Raw genomic sequence first — 21,693 nt, forward strand, 5'->3', positions numbered from 1 at the left:
AAAGGTAAAGTTATTAGAATTAATCCTTACGATGAAGAATAAGGAGGATACATTTAGTGTATATGAAGTTGAGATTGAGGAATTGTTACCTTGATAAAGCCTATAAATGGCTTTTTAAAGGTTTTATAGAATAAGAAAAGTCCAAGATGTAATGTAATCTTACAGTAGCCTATAAATGACTTTTGAAAGGTTTTACCATTAGACTGTAAAACGAAGTTTAAAATTGATTGGTCCCTAGGATTATGTAAAATTTGCACAAACACCTGACAAATTAATTTGGCTTTGTCCTTCAAAGTTCAGACTATAAAATAAAATTACTGACTAGTTTTGAACATATTAAATAATTGATTGATAATCCTTACATACATTTGAATTTAAAACATCATTTTAACACTAATCTTACGTGCTTACTAAGAACTCCAAATAAACATCTATCACTCCTTTTAGCATTAATCTATTTGCTCACTAAGAACTCCAAATACATTTGAACCGTTACTTTAGCATCTAAAATTATTGTTTGACCAAGAAATTATATATTATGCTTTAAAAAAAAGGGAATTGATACTTCCACTGCCACTTTTGATACATCCACTGATTTAAAAAAACTTACGATTATGCCCTTTGTTTATATTTGGATGGTAATTATTGTCAATGTTAATATAATTTTTTTAATCTTTTGTAATAAATAGAAAAGGAATTTAACCCACGCTCGTCTTCTCCCTCACCCGATAACCTTCTCCCTAGTCACATTTGCTGCACGCAAGTCGGAGACCTACAACCCACACCGTCGACGGAAACCACTCATTCTGCCGCCGCCTGTAAAATCGACAACTACTTCAAAAAAAAACCACCAGAAATTCCAAAATTACCAGCAAAACCATTTCAAAACCACCAAAAAAAAAGGACAATCTTGTCTTCAAGAAAACCACCTGTAAGTACCAAATCACATCCATCTTTCAAGATTCGATTTGCAGAAGAGTTCAAGATTTAATTGGTTCAAGAGATCATTAAGATTTCATCTTCGGTGACGAGTAAGGCTTCCGATCTAATGCTTTCTATCGGCCGGGGTGGGAGGTTTTCTTGAAGACGACGGAGGGGCGGTGGTGGAACGACTTTTTGGGATGAGCTTTGTCTCCGAATGGAATCGATCGGAGATGGCAAAGAGTTAGAAGATTGCACCTATGTTGCGTTTGTTGTGTTGCAGGTCTCTGATATGGGTGTTCACGAAAGGTACGGAGGGGAGGGGAAGACGAACTGACATTAAGGGGGTGGTGGGTTGATTGAATGTTTTATTTATTACAAAAGAATTAAAAATATATTATATTAAGTTATTAACATACACCATAATTACATTTCAAATATAAACGAGGACACTATTGTCAATTTCTCTTAAAAATCAGTGGATGAATAAGAAAAAACAGTGGAAATATTATTATCTCCCTCCTTATAAGGATTAAGGAAATAAGGAATACCTACAAAAAATTAATACGTTTACATAATCCATAAAAGCCATAATAATTATTTTTTATTAAAATGTTATAATAATTATTTCAGTCGACGAAATATATCAAATTTACTGATTTAGTAATGTTGGCGTTAACACATATTTTATTTCAACTAGAATCCGGCCTTCGACAACAACAAAATATCTAGAGACACGTGGCAATAATAATTTGAATTTTAAACATTTAAACGTTCCCCTTTTCTGCTATAAAAGCTCTTGCAGCTTTCCCTTTCTCTCTACCTCTCTTCCTCAAGCCTCTTCAACGCAGATCTCTCCTGAAATCACCAAGGTAAATCAACGTCCTAAAACCCTAGATCGCTTACTCTATACAAATTCACAATCCATATATTTTTGTTTAATCTCAAGTCATGTTAAATCCACATTTTATTTTATCATTCGATCCACAATGTGTCTTACTGTTCATACGGTGTAATTGAGTAATCATTATCCCTGATCTGTAGCAATTATTGATTAGTACATCATGCAATTATACAATTATTTGATACGTATGATTGAATTGAGATAAACGAGTAAGTTAGCGGTTTGCATGTCATTTTCGATCGCTAAATGAAGTTCTAGATCTTAACGCTACACGTTTCAAATTTACAAGTGGTTGTTGAAGATGAACAACGATTTGTGATGCATATCCTTGAAACGGTGTTTGTGTTTGTGTGATTCACTTGTATTAAACGATTAATCACTTGTAATGGACAAGTAACTGACGTTCATCAGTCAGAATTCGTCGGCGGCTTATGCTACAGAGGTTTGTTTGTATATTAGTTTTGATAGAGACGTATCCTATTTTATGGTTTTCAAGTTCGATCTGGATATGTCGGTGGCACATATTAGTTACTTCATTTCTATTAAGAAACCTTTTTATCCTGCTTAAGTTGTTACTAATCGTGAAATCTCAACTCTTTGATGAAGATCCAAGTTATCATTGTTCTGTGCTAACATATCCATTTACATATGTACAATGATTACATTCAATATCTTAAGAAAAGACTATTTTTAGTGATTCAATCTTGCTCTTTTCTTATGTTGCAGGATTAGTCTTTCTGATCTGTGAAAAGGGTAAAAATATGAATAGAGGAGGAAGCAGTGGTGGGGGACAAAGCTCTTTAGGGTATTTGTTTGGAGGTGGAGAGACTCCAAAGCCAGTACCAAAAGCTACTACTCAAGCTGCTCCATGTGAAACTCAAATACCAGCTGCAAAACCTGAGCCTGTTGCTGTTTCTGCCCCAGTAGATGCTACAAAGCAGGTTCCTGCAGGAATTCATAGTCAACCTTCCAACAATTACTTCAGAGCTGATGGTCAAAACACTGGAAACTTCATTACAGTATGTCATTCATCGTCTCTCTAATTCTTATCTTCTTCATATTGAACATGAGTTTGTGTGTGTGTGTGATTCTGATTTCAATGTCTTTTAATGGTGATGCAGGAAAGACCTTCGACTAAGGTCCATCATGCCCCTGGTGGTGGATCGTCTCTTGGGTACATGTTTGGCAATGGTGGAAGCAAGTGATGTAAGTCATGGTATGAGTTCTAATTAAGATTTGAAGTTGTAATCACAAAGATAAATGCTTTTTTGCTTTACTGATTGTGAAAATGTGCTTCATGTAATGTAATCTATTTGGTGAATGTTCGTTTGGATCACATCACTTTGCATAAATCTTGCACCAATATTATTAGTTCAATCATGTTCATGATGGATGCTGTGAAATTTCTTGTGTTCTAAGTTGTTGATTGTTTGCTTATCCTGTTGTGTTTCAAGGAGATCGATCCACATCAACTCAAAGTTGCACCTCCAAACTTTATTAACATGTGCCATTTTGTTATCGAATTGATGTTACCTTTTCAATTAACTTATTTTCTAAGCCTTCAAAATGGGTGTTGAGCTATCTACTTATTCATGTATTTTCCAGTTGTTTTTCATCATATTTAACTATTTTGTGATAGAATGTGTTATATATAAATGATGGATGATTCGAACACAAACAATCAACAACTTACAACGTAAGAAGTGAGGTTCTTATATAATAGTACTCAAAAACTCCTAATAAGAAGTAAACCAAACCAAAGGGCTTCTTAACTAAGTGTTGTTCTTCCTCCTTAAGGCCGAGGGTTCAAGACTTGCATGCAACATTGGTGAAATTAGGAATGGTTTAGGAGCGAACTAGATTTGTTGTGAGAAAACCAAAAAAAGGAGTTGTTTGGTAACATGTGAATGGAACCATTCATAGGTCATCTCTAAACGACCTTTGAATGGTTAGGCTGTTTGGTAACATTTGAATGTGTTAGGCTTTGGAATTTGTCTTTGATTTGAATGGTTAGGCTATTTGGTAACATTCGAAACCATTCATATATCATCTCTAAAGACCTTTGAACGAATCAAAAAACTTTGGAACTGCTTTAAACGGTTAAGCTACCTTACATTCTCTTAACCATTAAGAAGTTGGAATCATTCATTTCTTCCGCATTCAACGTGATTTATCAAACAACCTAGAAAACTTGAATACCAACCAAATTTGAAAACAAGTTCAAATTTGGATGTCGAAATCGGCTTTGGCATAACAACATTGTTGAATTGTTGAATTGTTGAATATCACCCTTTTGGGTTTGCTTTGTTGAACCAAGAGAAATATTATCGAAATTGCAGGCATAGTATAAAGTGTAATTTTAGTGCGATGAACATAACAAAGGCCATTCGACTTCCTCAATTTAACTTTAATCACAACTCAAAATTCATTTGTGATCTTCAAAACATTATCTTCACATAACTATTTATAACCCTTGTTGAGACGCTCAAGGAGATGAGAATCTTCTACATCATAGTAATAAACCTGACATTGATCAAAGTTTGAATTATGTCATTCAACATCTTGAAATAGATAGTTCCAATACCTTCACTCTTTCATTGAGAATTATCGAAACTAAGATTGAAGTCGCCATTGTAAAATGGTTATAAGATGGTAAACTCATTTGTATGTGAACACATGGTAAGTACAATCGAAACCAAGAACCTACTTGTGATTAACATCGTCACAACAATAATAATAACTAGAGGGAATGCCCTCGCTTCGCTACGGGTCAGGGAAAGTAGTCATTTTCCTCTTCAGATGTGTACGATTACTTTTGTTTCAGTTACAGAATTAAGATAAAATCATGTAATAAAGTAGCAACATACAATTCGATCAGATCCTTTAGAGAAAGAAAGTAGAATTCAGAAAAGAAAGACATGCACTTTGGGATGCAAATGGAATGGACTTTGCTGAAAATATAATAGTATCATTCTTTTTGAAGTAAATGACAAAAAGTTCAATGATGTTGACAATTTTGTTCTGTTAGAGTCGAAACTTCAGACCAGTTTTAAGTTAACATGTTTGAAAAGCCCAAATGTGATCTTTTATCCAACCAGACAGAAAAATTGTATAACAATCAGTCATAAACTTTCAAAAACTGACATTTTTTAGGTATCCAATCAATCATATTATTATTTTTTTACTATTTATTTAAAGATATCTCAAACAATAATAATATATGAGTAGTTGTTGCACAGTTTAATGTAGTACACAACAATTCTGTAGTGGAGAATAGTCAGCTTGACATTCAAGGTCAAAGTGTAAATTGTTTCACTTAGAAACTGTCGCATATAGTATTTTACCTATAATACAAGAATGCATCCATTATCCTTCATACATCATCCATCATCCATGTGACATTATGTATCCATAAAAGTTTAGAAGAAAAGAAAGAACCAAAGTGTATCTGTAGTTATGTGAACCTGGGCATCAAAACGTTGAATAGACTAATTCTACCCCTTCATTTTGATCATAAATTGTAATCTCAAGTAACAATGGATCAAATTATGCAAATATAGTGCTAAAATTGTAAGTTTAAGGTTAAAAGACAAACATGATGGTGATTGATGGAATATATTGATGTGAATATAATTACCTCCATCGCCAATGGCCCATAGTTGAAATATTCAAGTGCCTTGTCGCCCAGAAACTGAAAATGTGCAAGAAATAGGATTCCTTAGAATTTACTATGATTTTTTGAGGTTGGAAGATGCAAGCAGTGAACTGCGCCAACCTTTGAACCTTGTAAATTTCACATTTTAACTATTTTGATGGAATTCATTACGATTTTAACAACTGAAATGGCGTAATGTTTGGTTGCTGGACAACCTGGACAAATAACACAGGTTGACCATTTTAAGTTCGGAATCATCCATTACTTTCTAAAGGTGAAAGGAAGTAGACATTCCCACCTTTCTAAAAATTTAAATTTCACTTTCTAATTATTTATAATAAATTTAGTATGATTTTTAGAAAATCCTGACAGATTGCCCAAATTTGCACCTCATCTTTTGTTTATGCTTATTTCACCTTAACCCATTAAGCAATTAAAAAGTTCTTCTATTTACTAAGGTCTTTAATAGTATATTAGTTTCGGATAAGCATATCCAGTGGCGTGATTGGCTTTTCCATTCAATTGAAGTGTTTGGTTGCTAACTGCAATTCAACCTTTTTTATTAAAACAAAAGTTAAGTTTGATGGGAATCGAAAAGGTTGATCTGTTGCTGCAGAAAATATATACTCAACTAATGCGGTCAAAGTTGTCTCTTGATCTGGCCCTGTACATAGTTGCCATTGTTAGAAAGTCATTCCTAAGTGTTGTAATAAAGAAACACATACATGGGTTACCTTTTGATGAACATTATAATTGATGGAACAAAAAAAAACTCTATTAATATTGAGCAATTACCTTGATTCACCAGCAAAACGATAGTTGGGTTCCTCCATATTTCTCCTTTAGAAGCCAACATTCTTTCAACAGCGAACTGAAAAAAATATTTGTTAGACATATTATCTAGGTAGACTAAGAATTCAATAAGAATAAATCCATTTGTAAAAAAACTCATACCTGAGTTGCAATGCTAGCACGATGTTCCAGGGAGTCAGAGTGTAGGCCTGCCCTTGGTTATGTTGTATCTGATGTTGTAATATCCTGGAACACAATTTCAGATCCATATGAAACATGTAGCTGGTGAGTTGTAGCAGATTTCAGTTTTCCTAGAATCAGTGGCTCATATTTTGGAGAAAAAGAACTTCATGTGTATATATTCAATCAATGAATCCTACCTTTTGTCACCCCTTATTTCTGATCGGTTCCATGCCTGGACGACACTCCATAGGCTTTGCATCCCAGTTGGTTTACTCCAACATTCTAACAGTTGGGTTTCTTCAACATCGAAACAATGCTCCTTGACTTTTATTTGATAATTGCAACAGAAAAACCCAGACTCAGTTATCTGAACAAATCCAGTAACAACACGGACAAAGAACCAAACATAAGAAGCGAAAATGTTATCACACACCTCTCATCGTCATCAGTCTGCTAACGCCTTTTCTATAGAAAGAACGAACACTCATAGTCCCAAATTTGTGCAATTTCACTAAAATCTAACTTGAAGAACTAAAAAAAAAGTAGTAACCTGAGGATTAAGTGTGGTACGATGGATCAGCGGAGTAGATGGAGGTGAAAGAACGTGATTGACAGACCGGAGATTATTTTGTAGGGTTTAAAGAATGAATTACACATTCTTTCATCTTTGAAGCCGCCGACCAGAAAAAAGATTACAGAAGAATCTGAGTCGGTGATAGAGAAGAATGGTGATGGAAGAGATAAATGTGTGGAGAGAATCGCAGATGTGATTAAACTAACCCTATGGAGGATCGTGTGTCTGACACTTCGGAAGCAGGTGTAGAAACGGAAGAAGGGTCAGCCAGTGGACATCGATTGGAGGATGTTAACTCTCTGAAGCCGATGAGTTTAGAGAGAGATGGGGGGGGGGGGGGGGGGGTTCGAAAAACGGTGGAATCCGAATATGGCGGAATCAAAGAGTCTAATAGCAGATACGGAAGGGATATGAAGAAAGAAAAGCAGATGAAAGTAGACAGTGGAAGCGGTAGATGAAACTTGAGTGGAGAGTGTGGCAGTGGTATCAGACAGTGAACGGTGGAACATAACACGTGGGAAACCAAAGAGGAGACGGTGGAGGGATGTAGAATAAAAAAAGAATGAAATTGTAAGGGTTAAAGTGTCAACCCAAAAATTACTGTGGCCAATGTTAAAACAGAAAAAACAGGGGACCATTTATGCCAATCCCTTAACCACTTTACTTTACTGTAGCTAAGGATGGATAATTTTAATCTATAGTATAATAACAAGAACTTATCCCTATGAACTATCATCACAAGCATAGTTTTTAACTTTGTATCGGAGGCATTCATCTTTCTACATTCCGCAACTTATTACACTGGAAAATCTTGTGATCATCTTCTTAGTAATACTTGCAAAACTTGCCATTTCCTTTAAATTTCGATTTTTCCCGAACTATATATTCATTAAGATCGAGAATTGCTCAACATCTCATTCAAAACCATTTGTTTCATATTTTCCTTGGAGTACAAGGCTTCGTAGTCTTCATTTAGTGCAAGATAATCTCAACTATAAAGAATAGTTGCACGAAGATTTGAATATGATTTCAAAGGAGAAATAAAGTTATTAAGCTAAGATCCTCCTTATCACTTTTTATTTCCAAAGTAGCCAAATCAGACACAATTTATTTGAAATAAAAGATATGGGTAAGTAGATTTTCACATTCTTGAAGCTTATGTAAAAAAAAAAAAACTTTTGTTTCGAGTGCACCTTACTTGTGAGATTATTTTTCATGCAAATCGACTCAAGTTTAGACCATAAGGCAATGATAGTCTTTTCCTCAAGTTCTTCTTGGAAGATATTATTGTATGCAATCCTTTCTTTTCTCAACTTTAGACCAAGTGTATTACTATTTGCTTCCAAAAGAATCTAAAGTATCATTATAATCATTTTGACTCAAAAGATTTATTATATTCACTTTCAAAAGAGTATGTCTAATGGAAGATGAAACTTGATAGAAACCATGAGAAAAAATGATTATAATATTGTAAATTGTTTAGAGAAAAATATATATTATGGGAGCATGTTTATGGGATAAAAAGTCGACGGACTTAAACAAATCCTGTTAGAAATCTGGGGTAAACTGATTGCTTGGATTCTTTGAGAGTCGTGATGCACTTTAGATTGAAATATTTCGATGGTACAATCAAATATTCAATCGGATAAAATTTAGAGATTTCGAGAACACTGAAGGAAGAATGTTATAAACTTCTTGTTTACCGGAAAATGAAAATGACCAAAATTCAGACATAGCTAATATCTAAAAATTAACCAAAAACTTTCATAATACATTTAGAAAACCACCACTTATCGATCAAATAACCACTATAAAGTCGGGTCTAAATAGATGATCACAAATCAAGTTTGAGACACAATTTTTGACCCAAGCCAGGGGCTCTGCCCCTTGGATCCCGTTAAGCGTTGCTACCCCTTAGACCCCGCTACCAGGGGCATTACCCCTGGACCTCCATTGGTTCAGGGGCTTCACACCTAAATAACAATGTACTTTCAACCAAGACAAACATAAACATGTGTGCACTTCACACCACCCTAACTTGTTTAATATTTATCAAGGTAACGTTGAGCAAACAATTTTATCCCATTAAACTTAAATAACATTTGTGACACAAATCACCAACAATTCTAAAAGGTAAAATCAATCTCGTAGAAAGACAAGTGTTGGATGAGATAATATGGAATACTGACAAGAAAGAACCTTTAGGGTTGTATGAAAATTCGATTATGGTTAAGGGTAAAAGGGTATTAGAATCTTGAAATTTTGTCTTTGTTATAAATGATGGATATTTGGAATACAAACAACCGATAACTAAAAACATAAAGGCTGAAAATACCAAAAGAGAAGAGAAAATAGTTCAGAATGAATGAATTTGAATTAAACTTAACGAATTTAGTTATGGCCTTACAAAGAAAGTCATACTAATACTAAAAAACTCATTATAAGAAGGAAATATTCCTAAATAATAACGTGACTTGATAACCAAGTAACCAACTGCACTCATGATGGAAATCAACTTACACATAAACATAAAGTAGGTTACATGAAGCAAGAAGTGTTGTATTAAACAAGGAAAATACATGTTGGCGTAACACTACTAATGCAACACTTTAGGAACGGTGACACCATGCATAATTATATTTGTCATGCAATGTGAGGTTTTTGATAATCTGTAACAAAATGTTCATTTTTTACTTATAAGGTTGTGTCGCACCGATGTGGGATACACTAACACTCTCTATCAGGGTCGGAGGCTCGATAAGGATAGACAAGGATGTGCTAAGCCACTGGGGTGTGAGATGTCAACTCTGATACCATGTAAATATATTTGAAACCTAATATTGTCTCTCTAAAAATCCATGAACAGGGGAGCATAGTCAAAATTTTATATTTTTTGGCCTAATATGTATAAAATTAATGTATACGAGCTACTTCTAAGCAAAAAATCAGGGGGGTTGTAGGCCCCCTCACCCTAATAAAGTTCCGCTCTTGCTTAATTCTAAATGGTCCTGTTATCCCACATGTTTATGAACCTTTTTAACCTTTAGCTTATTAGGGTTTGTCCAATAAGTTTGATCATACCTACAATTTATTCATCTTTTTGTTGTTCGTAGAGTTTATATTTTTCATTGACAACCTTTAATTTCTCTTTTTCAATAAATTTTATGGCAATATTATCATGTCCAATATTCTCCAAACTTAATCCAATATTAATAAACCTTTATCTTGGTGATTCACAAAAAAAATATACATAATAAAAAAAATTAACTCTGTCATTTATAAATTTTTTTAGTTTATTATTGTCGGTCCTAAGTCTGAATAAAAAAAGATGGTTTATAATGTTAAGTATAGTAAAAACTAAATGGTTTTATATTTTTGGTTGACTTGAACCCCAAATATTGAACCATCCCTTTCAAAATTGTATTTAAAATATATAAAATTGAAATTTGAAAACTTTTTGTACCAAAAGATGGCAAACTTAGTTTTCTTATGTGTCGATTATATTAAATCAAAATGATTAAAGAATGAAATAAAAACAACTAAAAAAAATAAAATAGGTCAGATATATTAGATGATGCAGGATTTAATTTATTTACTTCGAAGTTCGAACGTTAAGATTTTCCATTTTTTCGGAGCAGAAATAGCAATTTGCGCTCGTATAGAGTAACAGAGTGCCTGAGCTTCGTCTCTTCGCTCTTCAGTTCTTGGAATCGGATTAGAGATGATAAACCCTAAATTGGCTCGTAGTTTACGCAACTTACTTCCGCTTATGCATAGAGACCTCAGCTCCCGCTTCTCTCCAACTCCCTTCGCCTCTCACCATGATCGAATTGCATTCCATCTTTTTCAGTCACGTCCATTCACCCTCCACAAATCTAACTCTTCTTTTTCGTTTGTGGTATTTGGGTTTCATCATTCTGTTTATCGTCCTCCTAAAATTTCCTCAAGTTTTAATCCTTCGTTTGCAAGTCATCATGGGTACTCCACCACCGCCAATGCCTCTACTGAAGATATCCAGTGCCAAAACTCTCAAGAACCACCTCATTGTAATGCTCTATACTCACAATATCTCTATTTCTTTCATCCTAATAACCTAAGTTTGGTTTCCTTATCTATGTTTGCATGCCTTCCAAGTGTTCGATCAAAGTTCTGTTCGAAAATTTAGCTTATACAGTTCGTTATCTAGAGGTATGATTAAATCATCATGTGTCTTGATCCTAATATGAACGATCTTGCAGCTGACACAAACGATGAAGTAGAACCAATCGACTTATGGGAGGAAGAAGACGAAGCTGAGCCTAAGGTACTGCACATTCTCTCATCTTCTACTCTACTCTACTTAAAAACACACCTTAAATTTATTTAGAATTTCACAGATCGGAGATGGTGGAGATGGAGGCGGTGTTGTCCTGCAAAACTGTCCTTGGGGCGAGAAAGTTCTATCCATTGCTCAAGATGTCTTGCGTCAGTTTGGTGATGACATAGAAATCTTCGCTTTCAAAACCTCCCCTCGTGGATACATTTATGTCAGATTAGATAGACTCTGTAACGAGTAAGATTCTCATTTTAGAAAAAAGTTAACACTTTTAAACAATCCGACATACAAGATTGGTTTCATCTTGATTTTTGCATCAGATATGGGTGCCCTAGCATAGAGGATATTCAAAGTTACAGTCATGAATACAAGAAAAGACTAGATAAAGCAGGAGAAACTGGAGACATACCCTGTGATTTAGCTCTTGAGGTAACCATTATTATATAACCAACCATTGAATTATTTTCTATCTTTGATATAACTTATTTATGTTTTTTTTTTCTTGGAAGGTGTCATCTCCAGGTGCAGATAGGCTACTGAGGATACCGGATGATTTAGAAAGATTTAAAGACATGGCTATGAGAGTGAAGTATGTAGAAGACGATGATCATAGGTGTAAGGAAAAGGAGGGGGTGTTCTTTTTGGAAGCCATTGAAGTGGAATATGAGAGGTGTGTATGGAGGTTGGCTGATGTGAAAGAAAATCGGGATCCTTCATCTAAAGGAAGACCTTTGAGCAGGAAACAAAAGGATTGGAGACTTGAACTTCCATATGAAAGGGTTGAGCAGGCAACTTTATACCTTGATTACCAATAAGTGTGCAACTTGGATTCTTCAATTTGTTCTTGAGGTAACTGTTTTTGGTGCTTAAGGATTATATATAAACTTGATGGAATTGGAGACCTTTTTGACATGTCTTTATGTATTTCAAGTTTTGGTATCTGTCAATATGGATTATGAACTTGAAAATGAATGTATGTTGTTGGAGGTCTTTATAATACGGCTTATTGAAGCCACAAATTAAAAACAATGTCTAATCCAACAAACACAAATTAAAAACAACAAATCAACCAAACAATAGTAGTTACGCAATCGAGAAAACTGTGTATATCTAATGTGAAACTGTGTATAAGCTACAACATACTACAAAATGGCTACCTATGTTCAAAAAGCGTAGACTTGACTTTTTTATGTGTTTATGAATGGATATGGACAACGGACTTGTAATAGTCGTTTGGTGCATGTGATCAACACTTATGTCAATATCGTTTGTTGATGATAACATACATGAAACCATAATTTTATTGTTTCACTGACGTTTTAGGCTTAAAGTGATAGACATTACCATAACTAGTTTAACATATACCTGTTAATTGTCTTTTCTTTATCTTTATTCATTTGGACAAAATTGTTGGTATATACATCTATTTTCTCGGTTCTTTCGGTCTCTCAAATTTAAAAGAACAAGCATTACACAAATTTAGTCATCGATTCCACATTTTTGCCTTTAAATTTGAAGTTGATTTCAACTGGATAATCGTTCATACGTTTCATTACACCTGGACAATTAATTGTGGAAATACTTCTTACAGACTTTGAAACCACATACAACAACAGGTAAACATAAACCAAACTACAAAATTGCACATCCAACTTAAGGCTAAAATACTGCCACTAATCCCTATCAAGCACATCATTTTGTATCAGAGTTGAAGAATCAAAACTTGTAAACAAAAACTACAAACCTCTCCTTTTAGCCCCAACCACTTGATTTACTACTCTCCTCACAGGCTCCTCATCCTCCATTCCAATGTCACTTATATCTTCCGAATCATAATCACCATCTATCACCACATTCGCACCTTCATCTTCTTCCAAATCATCACCATCATCTCTCTTCACATCTAAGCTCACTTCTTCTTCTTCTTCTTCAACCTACACATCACACAACAAGAAAAGATACAAAATCAAATCAACAACATTATTTGATAAACTAACTATATATTAACACAAAAAATCATCAACTTACAGGGATCAGAGTCCGGAATGCTTTTTGGGAGATGGTTCTAAGCCCATTTGGATCTGAGAAAAACTCATCATCTTCCATACCCGGTTTTGGAGGGTAGCCTCGTGTCCTAGCTTGAAGCCATTGTTGTGTCACCCCACGGTTAATGGCATAGTCAATACTATGCACTAAGTACTCTTTATCAGTCATCAAGTGTGGTTGGACTATCAACTTACTCATAAGCCCTGAACCCATTATAATTTAAATAATATATTACATATGCTCCAATACATATACAGAAATAAAACATAGAGATAATACACGGAGGGGTTACCTGCAACAATGCCATCTCCAGCTGTTGACATGTCAGAAGTGAAAGGGGTAATGGGTGGATCCTCCATTCCAAGAACCGACCCGTTATGCTCCTTTGTATAGTAGTGAATCTTGGAAGTCCCGTTTGTGACAAATAAAAGTTGAAGATTGTCGGGTCGGATCGACCCGATTTGATCCGGATCGTAGTGGACAAACTTTGATCTATCGTTGTCTTTGGTGTCAAATCTTTCAGATGGGACAATCCCACATAAGAATTCGAGTTCTTGTTTGGTGACTTCGATTATATCTGCAAGTTCTAATGCTTCTTGAATGATTGATTGAGTTTCTTCACGAGAATGCCAAAGTGGTAATGGAAGATTGAGATCAAAAAAGATGAGTCCTCCAAGTTGCTTTGAGATCTTGATAGCTTGCAATGCACTTGTTCTCATTTTTTTGTCAAGAAGAGAGAATGAATTGAAGTAAAACATTTTTGCCTGCAAAATAAGGTCAAGAATCATAAACATGGTGCCAAAAACTACAGTCGGTTTGGTTACATTTTGGGATAAAAGTTGAAGGGTTAAACAATTATACCAATTTATGTTAACAATGTTATGTTTACTTTCAAATGAGATCTTGAAGTGTCATTAGATTCAATATCAAAACCATTCTTTCAAGAAAAATCAAGATTACTTACCTCTTTGAGCACATCAACATTGATTTCCGACTTTTTTAGCGAATCCTCCGCACACGCGTTGACACATGTCATCTTCAAACTACCCCTTTTGCTCATTTTCATCCGTGAAACCGAAGTTGTCCTTTTAGAATCAATCCGAATCGATCGAGTTTGAACTCGATTCTCATTTAAATGATACAACAAAGCTTGACCAAAGTCATCATCCCCAATTTTACCCATCAAAACCGCATTACTCCCAATATTAGCAAGACACAGTGCCACATCACTCGCACACCCTCCGGGTGCCCTAACAAACTTCTCTGGGGCCCACAACGCGTCCTTCATTCGTTCATGTGATTCGTGATCCAAAAGTCTATTGGCTCGCCTTCCGGAAGGCACAAATGCATGATGAGTGGATCCAAAACAACAAATTAGAGGTGGCCATGAGTATGTAAAGCTTATATCTTCTTCAACATTTTCATCAAATTGTATATCTTTTTCGTTATCTGTATCATCTTCAATCTCACTTAGCTCGGTTTCACTACTTTGATCTATTGTATCATCCATCTTTTTCTTGACACGTGTACGCCTTGTCACCTTTTTTTCTGGTTCTTCTTCTTCTTCTAAGTTACTTGAAGTAGAAGCAATTGCAATTTCTAGAAAAGGAGAATATATGTCATTTTTTATAAAGTGCAAGAAAATTGTCGCTCATTCTTAATATAAGACTGACCTTTTTTTCGAGTTCTTCTTTGAGGTTTCTCGGGAACTGTTGTGGACTCGGAGGGCAATGATGTCTTTTCGTCTGTGTTGCTAATAATAGTCTCTGGTATGGAGTTTTCTTCTGGAACATCTAATTCTGCTTTTTTTCTTCTTCTTGATGGAGCTCTTTTACGTGATGTCTTCTTTTCTGAGTCGTCTTCTTCTCCATCGGATGTATTTTCTGCAAGTTTTCTTCTGGGAACTGCTGTAATGGCAAATCTACTACACAGTCTAACATTTGGGAATTTTACAAGATTTATTGAGGGTATCGAAGGCAAATTCGAGTGCCACCTACAGAGTACAAAATCCAGAGTTGTAAGAACTTGTTAAATGCTTTATCTTTATGCAAACCTTATGTTGTTCATGGTATTGTTTGTAAAGATTGTTATAGTTCGTGAAAAGAGAGCTAAAAAACAAATAATCGAATTGCTATCTTTTTCTCTTTGAAATTGACATCACTACATTTCTCTCCTTATCCTTTCTTTTTCCCATTACAGGCGAATAATCAACTTGAACAAAATACTGAAATCAAAACTCAACTTTCAGAAATTTCGCACTGAATTCTACGATTTGCAAGCGATTCAAGTTAACATCACTAAATTATTTTTACAAATAGCATGTGGCTATGTTGGTTCATAGATATATCTATATGTATATGTGTTTGAGAGAGAGAGAGAGAGAGAGAGAGAGAGAGAGAGAGAGAGAGAACCTGGGCAAAGAACAAAATTGGGTAAAAGAAGGGAAAGACGCCATTTTTGACACACCAAAAGCTTGAGCTTTCAAGAATCCCACCTCAACGCCACCATTTCACAGAACCCAACCCCTTCTCTGGGTTTAAAGATGAGGGCTTTACTTTGACCTCTTTTCCAATCTGAAATACCCAAAACCAGATAAATATACAATATTACCTGCACAATGTACAAGACATGTCAATTCAAAGATTTTATCAATTTTAGATCTCGAAATTGGCTTACCTGTTACCTTTTTTACTATTACTATATTTACAGGATTGCCACTGCCCTTAAAAGATATCAACAAAATAACCCCCATTCAAAAGGGTTTCACTCCGCTTACACAGGGTTACACATGTATATGTTTGTATGAGTTCTCGAATCCCTCACATTCGATTCTCGTTGCAGCAAACGGTGTTAAAGGTGCTTACTTTTTGGTTTTTTTAAATTTCCCGTTTGAAGATTCGTTCAAGTTTTCAATCTCTGTTCCATATATTTTGACTGTAATATCTTGACTTGCAGAGACCCATCTCAATGCTAGATTTGGGCTTTATTGTTGATGAAGCTCCATAAGTGAATGCTTCAAAGCAGTTCTATGCCATACAATCTTCTAGAGGTAACATCATCCGTTTCTATTGGTTTGTTGATATAAAAATTGAAGTTGATATCACAAAGTTCTTGACCTGAATAGATGGACACGTTTTGACTTTTGTAGTAAAAAAGTAAGGGGATATTTAATGCTAGCTGATTTATAACTTAATAAGATTGTTCAAAAGATATGTGCTAGTAGACTAGTAAATCACTTCATTGCAAAAGGGTGATGTTGGAAATCATCATGTTGGCAAATAATACGCATCGTTCTCCCAAAAGAAAGGGATTTAGATCAAGTCTTGACGTCAAATTTTCATGAAAATTTTGATAACTATAAACTATGTTAAACCCCTAAACAGTAATTTTCTATAATCGTTTGGACTTTGTCTTTGCAGAAGATTCCCTTTCACCACATAGTTTGAAAACTTGATAAAAGTTTATATCTTTTAAAAAATGAATATTTGCAAGCGGATACTACCATCAAGATTATCATACTCTCATGCACTTGCATCTTACAAAGGTAGACTTCCTAATTTATCTTTATATGTGAAGTTATAAAGATTTTGGGCATCTTTTCTTGAATAGTGACATTATTGATTCTTTTTCTTGCAGCATCATTTTCTTTCTTTCATTCCTCACCAGACACTTCAATTCAAGTTCACTCCGAAGAACAAGAAGTAGTAATTGCTTTAGGTAGCAATGTAGGCAATAGACTCAATAACTTCAATGAAGCCTTAACACAAATGAAGAAATCCGGTTTACAAATCACAAGACACGCGTGTCTATACGAAACCGAGCCCGCTTATGTCACTGATCAGCCTCTGTTTCTCAATTCAGCCATTAGAGCCACCACAAAACTCGGGCCCCACGAACTACTTTCAGTCTTGAAAAAAATTGAAAAAGAAATGGGCCGAACCAAAGGGATCCGGTATGGCCCACGACCCATCGACTTAGATATATTATTCTACGGAAAATACAAAATCAAATCCGAAACCCTCACAGTTCCCCATGAAAGAATCTTTGAGAGACCATTTGTTATGGCTCCATTAGTTGACTTATTAGGGTCAGATGTTGACCATGATACGGTTTTACACTGGCATTCTTTTTCAAAAAAAGGAGGAATCTTTGAATCTTGGGAAGAATTAGGTGGTGAATCTTTAATAGGAAAAGATGGGTTAAGAAGAGTGTTACCTGTTTCCAATCGGTTATGGGATTGGTCAAAGAAGACTTCGGTTATGGGAATCTTGAATTTGACTCCCGATAGTTTTAGCGATGGAGGGAAGTTTGAAAGTATAGCGGATGCTATGTCTCATGTTCAAACCATGATATCTCAAGGGGTGGATATAATCGATCTTGGAGCTCAATCCACACGTCCAATGGCTTCAAGAATCTCAGTTGCACAAGAACTAGATCGTCTGATTCCGGTTCTTGAAAGGGTTCTTAAATTACCCGAAATGGAAGGAAAGATGATATCCGTAGACACGTTTTATTCCGAAGTTGCTTTGGAAGCAGTCAAAAAAGGCGCTCATATAGTCAATGATGTATCGGGCGGAACCATGGATTCCGACATGCTTAATGTCATGGGGAAACTTAATGTCCCATATGTAGTTATGCACATGAGGGGGGACCCACACACGATGCAAAATGTTGAGAATGTGAAGTATGATGATGTTTGTAAAGAAGTTGGTGATGAGTTGTATGAGAGGGTAAGAATTGCGGAATTACATGGCGTGCCAGCTTGGCGGATTGTTCTTGACCCAGGAATTGGGTTTTCGAAGAATACGGAGGGTAATTTGGAGATTTTGATGGGGTTGAAGAGGATTAGGGAGGAGATTGGGAGGAAGAGTTTAGGGGTGTCGCGTGTGCCTTTGTTGATTGGTCCTTCAAGAAAGAGGTTTTTGGGGGAGATTTGTGGGCGGGTTTCTGGTGTTGAGAGAGATCCGGGGACTGTTGCTGCTGTTACTTGTGGTGTTTTGGGTGGGGCGAATATTGTTAGGGTTCATAATGTTGGAGATAATGTGGATGCTGTGAAGCTTTGTGATTCTCTGTTGGATCAAGTTGGGAGATAAATGATTATTGATTTTTTTTTTTTCAGGATCTTGTTTTTGAGAGAGGAGTTTGAACCATATGTAGATGAAGACATGATAAATGTTTTGTTTTTGTAAGGGCACAAATGAGATACAAATTTTTGTGATCAAAACTGTCCAAATTTGGGTTGAGAAATTACATATCAATCTTTTTTCCTTCAATTTCAATAAAATGTTCAGTTTCTGCTTCTGTAAAACAAAGCAATAGTCTCAAAAGTTTGATCAAAATTAACATGAAACTACCCTTAGCTAGGATACAACACAAGCAACCAAAATAAACTAAGTATTGTTCTGTTTCACTGCTTCAGCTTCAGCAATAGCCATGGGATCATCTTGTTCATCTTTCTCACCTTCGCGTTCATCTACCAGTTTTTTTCTATGCAATTCTTCAGCAGCCTGCATTGATGCTTGGTTTTCTGCTTGAATCCGTTTCATTTCTTCTTCCTGCTGCTGTCTTTCAAACCATGTATCCGCATCCGCCCAAACTGAAATTTTAAAACACTAAATCGTTAAATACAATCAAGCTAGAGCATATGAAGAAGCATAAAATCTATGTTTTGGAAGCATGAACATCAATGGATGCCATTTGTTACTCAGCAAACTAGAATGAATACTTGCTAAGTCTCTGCATCAACTAATCAAGCATTAGTTTTAAACCTAATCTGCTAAAGCCATCGTAAAGTATCAATCTTCATATAAAAAAGAAAACGAAATCTAGGGTTTAAGACCAAGGTTTTAAGAAGGAGAAACGAATACATACTAGGTTGAGCAGCCCAGCCCTGTTCACCACCCTTAATTTTCTCCGGTAGGGCGTAATTGACGGTGAGTACACGGCCGTAAAGCTCAGCACCATCCATGTTATCCATCGCAGCAGCCGCATCCTCTCTCTCCAGAAAAGTAACAAACCCAAACGATCGGTGTTTCTGCGTCGCCTGATCCAACGGCGTCTTCACATCTTTAATGTCTCCGAACGGTATGAACGCTGAATGCAAAATCGTTTCATTCACCTCCTCTGGCAATCCACCTAATTAACCAACAACAAGAAAAAGTTCAATCAAATATATCACTCGTGCAACATAATCTATAATCCATATCCATACATTGTATGTCAATTTGAGTTTGAAATTTAAATTGGGGGAAGGGTTTCTTACCAACATAGAGTGTGTTCTTCTGTACCTGTTGATTCATTCTCTCGCTAGATCACAGTAACGGCGGAGAGGCCGAGTTTTATACTAATTGTACTAAAGAAAAAATATTAGGTTGAAGAGTGTCATAACTCATACTCAAAGGGTTGTCGGTGTAATATTTGATTTTATAACAAAACCTTTAAAGGGATACCGAATCATATATATGTGATTATTTTACTATTTCATTAATATTGGGTTAAGTACTTGTAATAATAATAAAGTAAAAAAAAAATGGCAAAACGTACCCTATAGATGGAAGCACGTTGAACTTCTTTCAAGACATATAACATGGGAGTAAATCAAAGAGCACTGTCAATATTTTAGACATAAAATTTGAAGCTTAAATCCTATTTATGGAATTGTCTACCTCAACCATTTTTCATTATGTGGCTAAGGGTAAGAACATGTGCCTATTATACATGATTTGTCACCTTCATTTTATTTTTGTATGATATATGTGTTTAAATTAAAAAAAATATGTTCAAATAAATATCACACTAATTGGTTGTTGCTAGTTAAAGTGGTTATTGACATCTTTGACAAATCTTTAGTCATCTTCTTTGACGAAGCATAAGCGCCAATGCCAGAGTTGTAATTAAGTTTTTGCTTATTTTTTTGTTAATTCTACTAACCTTATCAAAACCCCATCTCCAATCTTTGAATGATTGTCCCCAATACTCTATGGTATGCATAAAAATTGATCAAGATTATGGGGCTGTAAATTTTGGCATGAATGTTAGTTTCAAGAACTTGTGTTCTTGAAGAAGACAAACAACATATTAATCATCTTGTTGTTTACTTGTTTGGTATGATAAGGGGCAAAAATAGGGTAAAACCTCCAAGAAAATTAAAGGACTAAGAGTGTTGATCTTCACAAAAAATAAAATCCATATACCAAACTTGATTGGGAGAGGATAATGAACACATAAAGTTGTTTGGCATTTTCGGTTAGCGGAGACCTCTAGTACCTATCCATCCATGCCTCTGAGATGGAAGCATAGCGATTGAGGTGTGTAATTCCATAAATAAAGTCAGGCCAATCCCAGATGGTGGGCGATAGGGACGACCGTCCAAGGCCCATCTTTTAAAGGGGCCCAAAATTTTACATACTTTATTAATATAATGTTAGACATGATCGATTTTGAAGATATTATTAGTGATTGTTTAGAAACCTCATAATATGTTAATTGTCATCGTACAATGAGTGAGATGGCAAACGGGCAACAAGCTGTGCCACTAAGCCTTTTTGAATGGTAAAACTAATTCTTTTAAAGACTACATCCGAAGATCTAGGGGATATAACATTACTATGCATGATTCGTTGTACTCTTTTAAGAAGCTCTACCGCACCCGGTGCGAGGAAAAGCTAAAATAAGTATTTTTCTTTAGATATATAGGTTTTTATAAGCGAAAATGTTATATTCAGAAGTTAGTATAAGTAATTTTTTTTTTCAATTATTAAGTTAATACAAAAATAGTTGATGAAATTTGTGTATTTTAAGGGCATTTTTTCCTCTTTCGTCCTAGGCCCAAAATATATTTGAAACGAACCTAAATAAAGTTCAAAAATCAAACCTTGTACACCCAAAATAGTGCTAGTACTTTTGCAATTTACCAGACGTAATAGGTCTTTGGGCGGGTTTAGCATGGGTCGTCTGGAGGGTGTAGTTAAACCTTTTAGTACCCACCCACAACAATGTTGTGTAGCAGATTACTCGAACGTACATATCCAAATTTTCACAGCAATCATGCAAGAAAAATTTAGGTGGTTTGAGCAAATCAAGTTATAAGTGGTAATTACCGACTCTATTTCACCATAAAACTTGAGATGAGAGTGATGACAATTCCTATTTTTCTGCTTGCAACTTACCATTGTTGTTTCACCAAATTTAAAAGTAAAGGATGATTTACAACATATTACAAAACCTTTTAAATATAACTCAGGAATGGGGGAGGCTGTAAATTAAAAGCACAAAGTGGTTGGTGAGGATCATCGTAGATATCG

At 35.2% G+C, this 21,693-nt stretch overlaps 5 protein-coding genes and 1 long non-coding RNA gene across 13 annotated transcripts; 3 read left to right on the top strand and 3 right to left on the bottom strand.

Annotated features, from left to right (window-relative positions):
• The first annotated feature begins 1,638 nt into the window (after window positions 1-1,638).
• Window positions 1,639-3,202, top strand: SP1L2 (SPIRAL1-like2). Its single transcript, XM_079030592.1, has 3 exons — window positions 1,639-1,793; window positions 2,552-2,844; window positions 2,947-3,202. The coding sequence occupies exons 2-3, from the start codon at window positions 2,587-2,589 to the stop codon at window positions 3,028-3,030; spliced, it is 342 nt and encodes a 113-aa protein (XP_078886718.1). The 5' UTR covers window positions 1,639-1,793; window positions 2,552-2,586; the 3' UTR covers window positions 3,031-3,202.
• Window positions 3,203-4,060: 858 nt separating this feature from the next.
• On the bottom strand, window positions 4,061-7,556 carry LOC145092634 (uncharacterized). 8 transcript variants are annotated; one of them, XR_013702607.1, is made up of 6 exons: window positions 6,889-7,556; window positions 6,653-6,779; window positions 6,435-6,518; window positions 6,276-6,351; window positions 5,463-6,144; window positions 4,061-4,348 (listed from the first exon to the last, which is right to left on the bottom strand). It is a non-coding gene; the product is annotated as an uncharacterized LOC145092634 (long non-coding RNA). The 8 variants fall into 8 exon arrangements; XR_013702609.1 differs by lacking the exon at window positions 4,061-4,348 and adding an exon at window positions 5,085-5,169; XR_013702606.1 differs by lacking the exon at window positions 4,061-4,348 and adding an exon at window positions 5,085-5,273.
• Window positions 7,557-10,619: 3,063 nt separating this feature from the next.
• Window positions 10,620-12,316, top strand: LOC145092637 (uncharacterized). The gene is made up of 5 exons (XM_079030596.1): window positions 10,620-11,075; window positions 11,268-11,332; window positions 11,406-11,581; window positions 11,665-11,773; window positions 11,854-12,316. Exons 1-5 carry the CDS (start codon window positions 10,751-10,753, stop codon window positions 12,157-12,159), a joined length of 981 nt encoding a protein of 326 aa, XP_078886722.1. The 5' UTR covers window positions 10,620-10,750; the 3' UTR covers window positions 12,160-12,316.
• Window positions 12,317-12,841: 525 nt separating this feature from the next.
• On the bottom strand, window positions 12,842-15,956 carry FLN2 (fructokinase-like protein). Its single transcript, XM_079030594.1, has 6 exons — window positions 15,802-15,956; window positions 15,064-15,383; window positions 14,355-14,989; window positions 13,683-14,154; window positions 13,373-13,593; window positions 12,842-13,278 (listed from the first exon to the last, which is right to left on the bottom strand). Exons 1-6 carry the CDS (start codon window positions 15,843-15,845, stop codon window positions 13,081-13,083), a joined length of 1,890 nt encoding a protein of 629 aa, XP_078886720.1. The 5' UTR covers window positions 15,846-15,956; the 3' UTR covers window positions 12,842-13,080.
• A 152-nt stretch (window positions 15,957-16,108) lies between these two features.
• Window positions 16,109-18,663, top strand: LOC145092636 (Dihydropterin pyrophosphokinase / Dihydropteroate synthase). Its single transcript, XM_079030595.1, has 4 exons — window positions 16,109-16,246; window positions 16,346-16,439; window positions 16,810-16,934; window positions 17,027-18,663. The coding sequence occupies exons 3-4, from the start codon at window positions 16,868-16,870 to the stop codon at window positions 18,481-18,483; spliced, it is 1,524 nt and encodes a 507-aa protein (XP_078886721.1). The 5' UTR covers window positions 16,109-16,246; window positions 16,346-16,439; window positions 16,810-16,867; the 3' UTR covers window positions 18,484-18,663.
• On the bottom strand, window positions 18,638-19,795 carry ATE1 (ATPase E1). Its single transcript, XM_079030597.1, has 3 exons — window positions 19,653-19,795; window positions 19,262-19,525; window positions 18,638-18,986 (listed from the first exon to the last, which is right to left on the bottom strand). The coding sequence occupies exons 1-3, from the start codon at window positions 19,687-19,689 to the stop codon at window positions 18,781-18,783; spliced, it is 507 nt and encodes a 168-aa protein (XP_078886723.1). The 5' UTR covers window positions 19,690-19,795; the 3' UTR covers window positions 18,638-18,780.
• Between the last annotated feature and the right edge of the window lie 1,898 nt (window positions 19,796-21,693).

Source organism: Lactuca serriola, chromosome 3, assembly GCF_051521515.1.
Source record: "Lactuca serriola cultivar US96UC23 chromosome 3, Lser_US96UC23_V15, whole genome shotgun sequence".
Lineage (NCBI taxonomy): Eukaryota > Viridiplantae > Streptophyta > Magnoliopsida > Asterales > Asteraceae > Lactuca > Lactuca serriola.